This window comes from Homarus americanus, unplaced genomic scaffold (genome assembly GCF_018991925.1).
Source record: "Homarus americanus isolate GMGI-L3 unplaced genomic scaffold, GMGI_Hamer_2.0 scaffold57980, whole genome shotgun sequence".
Lineage (NCBI taxonomy): Eukaryota > Metazoa > Arthropoda > Malacostraca > Decapoda > Nephropidae > Homarus > Homarus americanus.
This window is the reverse complement of record NW_024716703.1, coordinates 11,018,723-11,031,587: the sequence shown is the minus strand read 5'-3', so window position 1 is coordinate 11,031,587 and position 12,865 is coordinate 11,018,723. Positions and strand designations below refer to the sequence as shown.

The following is a 12,865-nucleotide window of genomic DNA, read 5'->3' as shown; positions in this document are numbered from 1 at the left end:
AGAGATGTGAATAGAGAATAGAGGGGATGGATAAATAGAGAGATTTTCGGTGAAATCGCTATACGGTTCCAAACTGGTTCCGCACGAAGGTACACAATAGAGTGGAAGGGGATCTGTGCAGATAGGTGGGAAAGAATAGGAAAGGGGAGATAACGTGTAACGTATGTGGAGGGGTGTAGAGTATAGGGGAGGGAGAGAGGTGTATAGATAACCGGGGAGAAATCAGTATCCCTAGTCACCCGCCTCACTTGGTTTGAAACGGTCATGTCGCCTCCTCACCTTTTACTCCTCTCGGCCAGTTAGTGACTGAGTCCTCTGTTCACTCACTGGTTTTACTGAACATGTCTACTTAGTACTTTACTTATCTGCCTGGTACATCACTTAGCATGTCTACTTAACACCTGACTTTACATGCCTACATGGAACTTGTCTTACCACATCTACTTGTGAGAAAAAATATAAACATCTTCATCATATCTTGTTTACCCCCAGTATGTGTGTGGGGGGTGTCAGTGAGTGCCCAGTTATCGCCAGCTGTGCAGAAACTCGCTGACGACTACTTCAACTGGCGAATGATCAACAAGCCTGAGTTTGCTTCCTTTGTGAGTTTTTTCGTTTTATCTGTGTGGTGCCTCTGAGAGCTTCTTGTTGTTGTGATGATAATTTTTATTGGCGATCTGTTGTAAGCAAATCTTATATGGCTCTACATTGTACTAAAAACATAGAAACAATAATACAGGGTTTTGTATCTAATATATCTAATATACTATAGGACAAGCCGTGTGTCTGTTTGTGTGTGTGTCTGTTCTGGGCAGCCTAAACGGCACAATCGTTTTTCATCAAACTTGGTGGAAAAATCGCAAAAAATTCGGAGAGTGGAACAAACCTGGTCCTATGTCGATGGTTTCTTTAGGAAGGCATTAATTAACAATTTTATTTACAATGGAAAAAGATGTAAGTCTATGGACTTGGGGCACCCTAATTAACCATGCAAGTCTACGGACTTGGCGCACCCTCATTCGCTGTAATAATAAATAATAATAATAATAATAAACGGTTTATTGAAAAAGTTTGCAGCCCGAAGGCTGAAAATGTACATTGGACATAAATGACTTATTAGATACATTGGTGGTTTAATAAAAGCCTTCATTAGAGAAAGGTGAAGGAACATACAGTGAACATACAGATTAATGTTTACACACGTAGATCATGTGAGCTGAGGTGTTGAACAGCAGACAAGTAGTGTAGTAACTCCCTCACAGATGGCGTTATGAGGGGCATCACGTGGAGTACTAGTTCCCTCACAGGTGGTGTTATGAGGGGCTGTACGCTGTCACGAGCGTTCAAACTCTCACAACGGCACGAACGTGCCCGAGATCACTTGTTATTTATACTATAGGAGATAGTATATGAGTCAAGAGCTTTCAAAGATAATAATAATAATAAAAAGAAAAGTATTTGGAGATATAGTAAGCATATTTATGGACAGGCATAACTCACCATCACTTTGCTGGAGTTTTGCGTCATTTTACAGGTTGGCATCCACGACTATGACGACCAGCTGGACGACATGTCTCTAGAAGCCTACCAGGGCCGCTACGACCAGTGCCAGGTGTTCCTCGACCAAGCTGAGGCTCTGGAGAGCAACATCACCGACCATGACGACCTGATCAACATTAGGGCCCTCAAGAACGAGCTGACCACCTACATGGATGGCTTCCCCTACCAAGGGTCAGTTTTATTAATATTACTTGGCGCCTAAGAAAGGTGAAAGCTCATGCTGTCATCATCTAATGTCAGATATTCGCATTTTTTAAGCTTAAAACGATATCAGTATTCTTAGACTACATTTGATGTGATTCATAAGACATACCGGATGAGTGATCTTACGTTTTGTTATTCCTGTATGTGTCCGACAATCAAACAGTGAGATCTTAAATAGTGTACTCCGAATAGGTGAGGCGTAACAGTTAAATCACCTTAAATGGCAATTTGAGAACTACCCGTGCTGTAAATGATATTTAGATACAACCAGTTAATTTAGTTTCTATTTTTGGCGTTAGATAGGATCTTGGGTATATTCCTCATTTGGGAAACTTATGAGTACTTGTTACAATTGAAGATCTATATACACTAAGGCTATTGATTTCCTAAGTATGACAGTATAATATCTTACCAAGGGCGGATCCAGAGGGGTTCTGGGGGTCGTCCGGATCCCCCCCCCCTTTTCATCAGAAAATTCCAATACTTTTTCTCTAATGCAGTATTGTACTCAGGCATTTTTGTATAGTAAAAAGTAATTACTATTGACCTCAGAATATCTCCTCATGTCAAGTGCATAGGGGATCAAACCGTCCTCAAAATGACCATGATATTGGACAGATTTAAAAAAAAAAAAAATCTGAGGGGCTTACAGTGCCCCCCCCCCTTTGATATTCCTGGATGCGTCCCTGCTTACTCTCCTCAGATTCCTGGTGCCACTGTGTTATAGCGAAGGAGTTCACATAGACTTTGAACGCCTGATTTCATGGATGGTGTTTGAGACAAGTCAGGACTATGAGAAACTCTTGTCTCGCTATGAGAAACTGCCCGAACAGTTGATGCAAATTCGAGAACTAATGGAGACAGGCGTCGCCACTGGTATTGTCAATCATGCCATCTCTATGGTGAGTATCCCCTCTCCCACTACCTTGTACTAAGTGTCAAAATAAAAAACGAATGAAAGCATCTCTCATACATTCCCTTAGCTTTATGTTTGGATAATGGCTCTCTGCTGAGCTCCTTCAAACTTAGTGAGAATATCTACTTGTCATATCGTCGGTCGTTCCCGAACTCACACTACATACTCGAGGATCTCTTTGATCCGTTCCTCTTGTAGTACTGCCTGCCAAGTGTTCCTTCGTTTTCTTGAATCTAGTACAAATGTCTTGGACCTTTTACTTAAAATTTCGTACATATTTTTCGTTGACCTATATAAGCAGCATTATTTCTATGACCTAAATAATTTGAAATTTTCATACCTACACCTTTCATATTCATGAGACAACACTGGTGGCACAAATCAATCCAATGACTTCTGAAAGAATGACTTTGTTTTTATGACAACTCCATCACATCTTTGTGTAGTTAATAACGCATCAGTAACCAAGATTTTAGTGTGGCCAGAAAGATCTAGTCGATAACATAACAGTAACTAAGGTGGTGGCATGGCCAGAAAGATGTCGTGGAGGGCTTGGGAAGGTTCGTGGTGGAGGCGGCAGAGGACTCACCGTTATGGACGCGTTTCGCCACCTTTCCTGACAACTTCACTCAGGAAGAGGTCACCAACTTCCAGGAGCGAGCTAAGACCATCATCCTCGACCAGGTGAGATGGATTAAGCTTCTTGTGACTTAAGAATCTCGAAATGATAATAGAGTTTTGTGTTACCTGTCTCGATTTAATATACTGTAGACATATGAGTAACAGGTTAAAATAATAAACAACTGTCATATCGCAGATTTCTTCAGGGTTCCAGCAACTAAGTGACTACGTCAACACCGACTATATTACGCGTCCAGATATAGCAGTCACCAGCTTGCCCGACGGTGAGGCGCGGTACTCCCAGATAATCAAGTACGCTTCTGTGTTAAAAGAGTTTAAGTTTTTGTGCTTTACTTCGGATATGACCATTCTTTTATGGCACACACACACACACACACACACACGCAATAAACACGTCTCTCCTACAGGTTCCACACGTCGACAGACTTGACTCCAGAGGAGATACATCAGATGGGATTGGACGAGGTGACCCGCATCGATGAGGAAATGGCCAAGGTGAGTTTCACGTGCCGGTAATATATTTTGTTGATTTTTTTTTACGGGGATTGGCCCACCCAGGCACAGGTCACTGACCCACACCAGGGCGAAAATGTAGTAATAATAATAATAATGATAATAATAATAATAATAATAATAATAATAATAATAATAATAATAATAATAATAATAATAATAATAATAATAATAATAATAATAATAATAATAATAATAATTATAATAATAATAATAATAATAATAATAATAATAATAATAATAATAATAATAATAATAATTCATAGAAAATAAAATTTATGATAAAACATACAAAATTAAAAATAAAATAATAAAATAATAATAATGACAATAACAATAACAATACGTACTGTAATAATAATAATAATAATAATAATAATAATAATAATAATAATAACAACACTAATAATAATAATAATAATAATAATAATAATAATAATAATAATAATAATAATAATAATAATAATAATAATAATAATAATAATAATAATAATAATAATAATAATAATAAAGAACCATAAAGAAATACAAAAATGAAAAAAAATCAAAAGTGAAAAACAATAATGTATGTTGTGTTGTCAATAGTAAGAGAAACAACTGAGACCCTGCAATTGTGTGTAAATGAGGCAGAAAGTTAAATCAGCAACCTGGAACTTGGTCACAATTTTCGTGATGCCATATGGAAGCAGGGTCTACCATTAGACAACACATAATGCTTCCAATATCTTCTCAGGCGGTAGTACCTCCCTGTTTGGTAGCTGCCTACTACCTATACCTATACCTTTCAAGAGCGGCAAACAGACATAAGTAAGGCTATTAAGTTATTCTTCATACACTACATGACGTTAATTATATCAGAGGGAAAATAATCTTAAACTTGGAAACTCGGTGTGAAAGTTTTAGAAATGTTTGAGATATTGCGTTTATCGATTCACATCTAAAATACGCAGATGATATTTTTTTTCTTGTCCGGGTGATTTTGTGCTTGATACAATCCACATAAAATACTATCTAGTCTTGAAACATGAGTCAAAAGTATCTCCTAGTACACTTAGTACTATATATCAAAACATATAATGCCCAAGTATTAACCAGTGATAACATACTGATTTTAGAACTTGTGTGTATGTGTGTGTGTGTGTGTGTCTGTGTGTGTTTAGTAACCACTAGAGCTGGAAATTTTACATTGTATATAATTTGTATACCTTGTGATATATGAGGATTGATCCCACTATAATTTGCTTTATAAATAAAACAATAGTATGAATCCTGCATATTTATCTGTAACCACCTAAGGTAAAAGGACTCCTTTTCACCTGACAGATTGTCTCAGAATTAGGCTTCAACATGTCGGTGGCAGAGTTCTCAGACATGATAAGGAACGACCCCCAATTTTACTACGACGACCCCGACGAACTGATGGAGGGCTTTGAGGACCTTGAGTACAATGTTATCCCGCCTAAGCTTCCTGAAATCTTCATGAACATTCCAAAGGCGAAGTTGACGTAAGAGAGAGGGAAAAATTTTCAATTTCACGGTATTAAGGACTCGGATTACCGCAAAAAAAATGAGAAATAACAATAGCACTTTCTATAATCAATTACTCACATTACATTATTCTGATGAAAACAATATCTTCCGGTGAGAGTGAACATTCACTCACATAATACACTGTGTAGGGTTGTGGCTGACCCCTCACCTGATGGTGCCGGAGCATACTACCTGGCAGGGTCATATGACGGGTCCCGCCCTGGTATCTTCTACGTCAACACCTACCATTACGACGCTCAGTGAGTAACTCTGACAAACAATTCATCAATAAGCTTCTTCATGTTTTATTTTCTTCTTCCTCCTCCTCCTCCTCCTCCTCCTCCTTCTACTATTCCTCCTTCTGTTTACTGCATAGCCATCGTCATTGCCCTTCTTCGCAGTCTTCCTTCTTTAAGTCCCCCCTAATTACAGTAGTGATGTTAAATGACATAAATATCACAACAGGTCCAAGAAACTGGCTTAAAAAATTATTAACTTTAGTTACATCACAATGAATCGGACTATATTATGTGAATAAAAATATAACTTTGTTCAACTTATTTATTATTATTCAACACAATCAACCAACATAAGAGACAATAAATTGTAAAAAAAAAATTACGGGATGTTACAAATATTTCATTACAAATTCCAGTAATTTCTCTTGTTCGAAGGAAAAATTTTCCTTTTTATCATTTTCGCCACTTATCAGCTTACTCGCCATTTGGGTGCTCTTTCCAGTGTTAGTACAGGAGGGAAACCGGGAATCGAGAAACCTGTGATGTTTGGTAGGGTCACACTGAATAACACCCTGCTCTCGTGTGTCAGGGCCGAGGCTCGAAACCTTGACATATTGGTGAGAGTTACATGCATTACTGCTGTACCACCAACATCCCGGGAAATTTTCTTGAATAATGTTTTTAAGAATATTAACGAAAGCATCGTTCAAGTAGATACATCTGCTCGCCTCCTATTCCAGGGGCCAGTAGTTTGATCCCAGGCACTCCCAGTTCACCCAGTGAATGCGATCGAGTGCAGTACCGGCCATGCTGCCTCCTTGTGTATCGAAGGTTTAGTATAACCTAACGGGTAGTTATGCCTATGGGACCCACTTACTTTCACCAAAGACAAAAAATATTTCTTTTAATTTTCAGACCAAAATACGAGATGATGACCTTGTCCTTGCATGAGGGCAACCCAGGTCATCACCTGCAGACGTCACACAGCATCGAAGCCCCCAATATCCCTTACTTCAGGAGGGTAATGGAAGACCGTAATTACTGGCAGACGCCCTCTAGGTTCCCCATGTACACTGCCTACGTAGAGGGCTGGGCCCTCTACTCCGAAAACCTGGGCTTTGATATGGACTTGTACGAGGATCTTTACGTTAGGTAGGTGTAACACATAAGCCCAAAGGGGCCATGAGTCTAGTAAAAGGTAACACAAGTCAAAGATAATTTTCTGCGAGGTACATGACGAAACTGAAAAGTCATGATGGCCTGACAGTTTTCCTCCTACATGTTTCACCCCAGTCTGTGCCATATAAATAAGGCATATTTCAGATTTCCAAAACATCAATAATTAATAGAAACAACGTTATTTTGGTGAAAATATAATAGTTCATTACTTGTAAAAACAGCAGAAAAAATACATGAAATTTTACTACTCTCTGCTATATGAAATGAGGATAAATTAGGTGGAGGAAATAAAGAGTATACTAAGACAATGCCACTCACTATAGCATGTTATCCTTGGGATGGCAGGTATGGCCACTACTCGGATGAAATCTTTCGTGCGGGTCGCCTAGTGGTAGATACAGGTATGCACGCCCTTGGTTGGACCCGTCAAGAGGCTATCGACTTCTTGTTCCTCCATACAGCCTTGACTCGTATTGATGTGGAGGTAAGTAGTTGATGAATGGAAAAAATGATTTATATTTTTTCACCCAGTAAATGTGATGGATAAAGGAAGATATACTGTACATGGGGATATGATCTGGCACCATGACCTACAGTGTATCTAAGTCATCCCAGGGAGTTGGTTATGTGGGTCTGGCACTACATACCACAGGAAAATAATAATTATGAGAACATCTTCTCCTTTGGTCCATTTATATGTAAGCCATTTGGATTTTAATAGCAGGAAGGTGAGGATGTCAAGTACGAGGGGTGATCAAAAGGTTCGTTGAATGGTACCGCTATCAAGGAATGAGTGAATGGTGGTTAGGCCTGTGGGTGGGGCTTACATCATCCACCGTCCTAGTTGCCACCAAACTATGACACTTAGAAACCACAGCCTAGAGCTCAGGTGAAAGACACCATCGTCAGCGAGATCCAAAAAGCATGTCAGTCTAGATCACAAGTGATGGTCATGCTGATTGTTTTTTGTTTGTTTTTAACATGGAAGGAATGGTGCACACAGAATTTCTCCCCAGAGGTGCTACTGTTAATGCAGCTTTCTACCAAGATGTTTTGAAATGTTTGCATGAGGCAGTCTGACAGAAAAGACCTGAGGAGTGGAACAGAGGGTAACACTCTCAACCCAGAAATTTTTGGCAGTTAAAGGCATTCCTCTCATATCCTACATCTGTCTTATTTGCCTGATTTGGCACCTTGTGACTTCTGGCTGTCACCCAAACTGAAACGCACAATGAAATGGAATCATTACGACATGATCGAAGACATTCAATCCAAGATGACAGCCCTTCTGAAGGAGATCAACAAGGAGGACTTCCAGCAATGTTTCCAGCAGTGGCAGTAAAGGTGAAACGAGTGTGTATATGTGCCGAAGAGAAGAACTTTGATGGGGATGAATAAAATACATATCTAATGTTCAATAAAATGGCATTATTCTAACATTCACTGAACTTTTTGATCACCTTATATTCCTCAATAGGGATTCGAACCCAGGAAAATTGGACCTCTAGCCCAGTATGATAACTAAACTACCAGCGAGTACATCTCTCTTCATATACAAAGAAGAAGCAAGGAGAATTACTATATTAATTTTGAACATTTTATTCCATAAAAAGAGGCAAAAATATTTTGTTTCAGACTAAATATCTATGAAACTTTGGTTGATTAATTACAGAGACTGTAAAAATAAAATACCCTCCTGAAAAACCTAATCACACAGAATTTCTTTTATAACAAAAATAGTATATAACGCAAAGACTTGCCAAATTCTTTATGCCCATAATAATAAGGTTATGATGTTGCAGAATGAGGTGGACCGGTACATCACTTGGCCAGGGCAGGCGTTGGCCTACAAGGTTGGGCAACTCAAGCTGACAGAGTTGAGGCAGAAGGCCGCCAATAAACTTGGTGACAAGTTTGTCATTAAAAAGTTCCATGACGTTGTGCTGGACTCTGTGGGACCTCTGGACCTGGTGGAGGACGAGGTGAATGCCTGGATTGATGCTGGTGGAAAGTGACCAAAGAGACCAACAATTTCCAGAAATGCTTGATGTGGCAAGTGTAATAAAGTGTGAAAAGTTATCATCCTGTTTAACATCCTCATGCTGAAGTAAATAATAGATGATCACTTCACTGTGAAATATTTTCTGATCACGAAATAAATGTAAATACATCGTATATAAATTAACATGATAATTTTAAAATCATGTGTGTGAAGCAATTGCAAAAGATGTTTCTGGGTAAGGTGTGGACATTCGACAAGTCATTTGTATATGAACTGGAGGCTTTCACATTTACGGATACCCAAGGTGAGAACATTGATTAAATGTTGTAAATCTAGCTTTAATGAATGTGCACTGCATTAAAAAAAATTATATATTAATTCCAATTATTCATACAAACAGAATCATAGCTGCTTGTTTCTTAAAGAATAGAAAATTACCAATACCCAATTAAATATTATATGTAAGTGATATTATTTTAGTTACATTCAGCAGTGACCAGCCAGATTAACTGTAGCATTTCTGTTAATACTCTAGAATCAAGGCGGTGGACAAGGTGTGGGAACTGACGCTATGCTGGATGGTGGGAACTGATGCTACACAAGATGGTAGGAACTGATGTTATACAGGATGGTGGGAGAAAAAACTGACAAGACCTTGAAAACATCTTAGGTGGATTTTAGAATACTACCTGAAGTTATTAACTCCCCATATCAAACGGGTCAACTACCACGTGGCACAGTGGAAGCTTGCACACGTGACTGACCCCAATCTTCTTCCTGTCCAGGAACACAACTGGAAAGAAGACACAGACACTCATCTTCTTGTACAACCTGCGAATAGCACCGCGTTAGACTTGGAAATTATTACCTGGTGTAAATCTTGAAGAAAATTCCGGTGTATATTTTGGAACCACCATTCTGTTGCAGCTCTATAGTGGTTTAACGAGGCCTCCAGTCGCCATTTTGAAAATAGGCCAAAAGAGTGAAAATGCTCAATGTGTATCAATGTTAATCACCGAAAACGTTTTCGGGAGACATTAGAGCTTCTAAAACGATTGGTCTCACCAAGTCATCGGGGGGGGGGGGGACGCTACTTCACTATCTTATCGAGATACTGTTCTAGTAAGCCTTGGTTACACTTCTACAACGGCCCAATAATGTACAAAGTTTTTGTTTTTCATAATTATGAATTTAAAAGATATTGTGTGAGAAGACAACCAGAGACTTAGTAAAGGGTACTTTTAAAGACATCAACCTTTGAAGCTCTTACTACGTTAAAACAACACCAACAACTAGACATACACAGGCTCTTACACTATGTGTACAGTACTTACCAACAAAAAGATAGACATCTGGAGAGTCTCTCACAGATTCGATAAAAACCCATGTCGTCACCCCCCCCCCCTCCTGTGTGAACTGGTCCAGCAGACAATAAATGTGTATCAGTAAGGTTTTTATAGTCTCGAGAACACCACCAAGGTTGAGGAAGATAAGCAGGTGTTAGTGTGGAACTGAGCATTACCTGCAGCCTTGTCTGATGGACACTTGTTGATTACTCCGACAGTCACATGCTGATTATTTTGACAGTTCCCTGCTGGTTTCTTTGATGATCACCTGATGATATATCTGACAGTCATCTCCTAATTACTCTGACAGCCGCCTCCTGATTACTCTGACAGCCAGCTGTTGATTCCTATGGTGGTCACCTGCTGAGGAAGGGCGGGAGGAGTACAGTAGTTAACATGAAAAACAAGCACAAACAGTAAGATTATCATTCAGGTTAATAATTAATGGATAAGCATAAATCTAAACTATACAGTTATACAGTTCAGCATGAATATAGACAATATAGGTGTACGGTGGACGTAGGCCGTGGGAGTAAGTCAAGTTGACCAAGGATAGCCGACAAAGCTGTCAGCTGCTTATATCCAGGAGGATCCTTCTCTTATTTAATATAACACCAACTACAAAAATAAAGGAGAAATTTAATTCGTGGAGACAATGACACATAAAATGTGTGGGAATCATTTACAAACCCCCAGCGTTGGTAAAAGTGAAGGAGCCGACATGTGAAGTGGTTAGTGATATGAGATTGTCAGTTACCCCACCGTCTTCAACAACAGTTCACGTCGACCACCCATCCTCCTCCTCCTCCTCCTCATGGGTGAGCGTTATCCTAGTTACTACCATAAAGTATATGAACTTGTTTATGGAGATTAATATATAGTGATGGCGAAGACGTATTAATTGATGTCGTTTTGCAAACAATTAAAATCCTTATCTTTCTAGTTATATACGATGGTTTTCTGAAGTCACACTTGTGTTTCACACACCTGAAATTATCGTACATCTGAAACTAAACACAAATAGCTGACAGAAAACACATTGAAATATACATGAATCTGGAAATAACAAAACTGTATTAAATTACCTGAATAGAGATACCTAATATTACATGTACAGTATGAACCAGAAAAAATAAAAAAGTGCGACACAGCCTTCTTAGGGGTTAATTGAAATAGGTTCTAACCCAAGGAGGTTTTATAAGAGCAGACGACATCAATCACCGACATTGATGCCACTCATCGCATACAGTGACCATCTTGGTATTGACAAAACATCCTGGGTGATGGTTGACAAGGCTGGTTTTCTGGGTTATATTCTGTGCATTCAGATGGTGCTGAGTCAGTATGTTCAATTAGTTACATACCATGATCCTCATTTACCTTTTTTTAGTTGACTGGCATTTTTGTTTCGTGGGGGGGGGGGGCAAAGCGAGAAGCATGGAATATCGTAATACCAATCCAACGTGTAGACAATGAATTTTCTTCTGCCTGTAAGAATTTTTTGGTGCATATTGACATACAGGACGTACTCCCTGGTAACTGTCTGCCATATAGTCCCTTCAAATTAGGATTTGTGGCGGAAAAAAAAATAAATTTGGCACACACACTCACACTCCTGAAGGCTATACGTATAAAGATCAAAAGAGTTCATATCCTGTCTGAGTGCCGCATTCCCCCTCTCCCCCTAGGGGTGACCTGGAACTGCTTCCTTTGCAATTATGTGATAAATGGTGCATTTTATATATATATATATATATATATATATATATATATATATATATATATATATATATATATATATATATATATATATATATATATATACCAAAACCAAGAACAAGTTTCTCATTTGTCTGTAGATCATAAGATGATAAGTTTATGAACAAATTTGGATCACTCAATATGGTCCAGTAACTCGTCAAACAGAGCATTTAATTTGGCATTTAACCTTCCTTTTTGGGCTTAGTTTTGGTGGGAAGTTTTCTATCACTCAACGGTGCGTTAATCTGCTTACTATTGCTAAAGGTATAATCAACCTGGAAAAGAATAAGTCGTCAGATGTTACAAATGAAGATATTTCCATAGCTAAAGGTTATATACATAATGTTTTACATAAGAAATTTGTTTCAAACATTCCAAAAAGATTTGAAGCGGCCTTGATAAACTTAAAAAGAAATAAGAATATCCATATTACCAAGGCTGATAAGTCTAATGCTATTGTAATTTTGGATAAAAGTGACTACAATGATAAGATGAATTCATTACTTAGTGATGAAAGCACGTATTGTGAGCTTACGAAAGATCCCCTGGAAAATATTAATAAGTTATTTAATTCCAAAATGAAGATGTTATTGAAAAAGAACCCCGATGTCACCAAACAGCTCTCTCAAATCAATCCCACTTTACCTTATATGTATGGATTGATCAAAACACACAAGCTTAACAATCCATTACGTCCTATCGTGAGTTCTGTGGGTTCTGTTACTTACAAATTATCCAAGTGGCTGGTAAAGATGCTTTCCTCTCTTACAGGCCAAATATCTAATTCACATATACACAATAGCAGTGATTTAATTGATAAACTCAAGAAACACAATGAACCTTGCGAATTAATAAGTTTTGATGTAAATTCACTGTTCACTAGAGTACCTGTGAAAGACTTACTTTCATTTCTTAAAGATAAATTACAACTGTTAGATTTAACTATTGAACATGATACTTTCCTCAAATTGAT

At 38.3% G+C, this 12,865-nt stretch overlaps 1 protein-coding gene across 2 annotated transcripts; it reads left to right on the top strand.

Annotated features, from left to right (window-relative positions):
* Positions 1 to 200: 200 nt before the first annotated feature.
* On the top strand, positions 201 to 8,862 carry LOC121858279. 2 transcript variants are annotated; one of them, XM_042354589.1, is made up of 12 exons: positions 201 to 298; positions 493 to 602; positions 1,535 to 1,731; positions 2,468 to 2,666; positions 3,215 to 3,364; positions 3,498 to 3,613; positions 3,730 to 3,817; positions 5,159 to 5,340; positions 5,515 to 5,625; positions 6,520 to 6,756; positions 7,129 to 7,267; positions 8,586 to 8,862. In XM_042354589.1, the coding sequence occupies exons 1-12, from the start codon at positions 265 to 267 to the stop codon at positions 8,796 to 8,798; spliced, it is 1,776 nt and encodes a 591-aa protein (XP_042210523.1). In that variant the 5' UTR covers positions 201 to 264; the 3' UTR covers positions 8,799 to 8,862. The 2 variants fall into 2 exon arrangements, with proteins under 2 accessions (XP_042210523.1, XP_042210524.1); XM_042354590.1 differs by having other exon boundaries at positions 233 to 372.
* The last annotated feature ends 4,003 nt before the right edge of the window (positions 8,863 to 12,865 follow it).

Coding starts and splice junctions, on each gene's coding strand:
- LOC121858279 (XM_042354589.1), top strand. CDS start 265: ATGTCGCCTCCTCACCTTTTACTCCTCTCGGCCA. Junction 299..492: donor CCTTTTACTCCTCTCGGCCA/GTTAGTGACTGA, acceptor GTTTACCCCCAG/TATGTGTGTGGGGGGTGTCA. Junction 5,341..5,514: donor ATTCCAAAGGCGAAGTTGAC/GTAAGAGAGAGG, acceptor TACACTGTGTAG/GGTTGTGGCTGACCCCTCAC.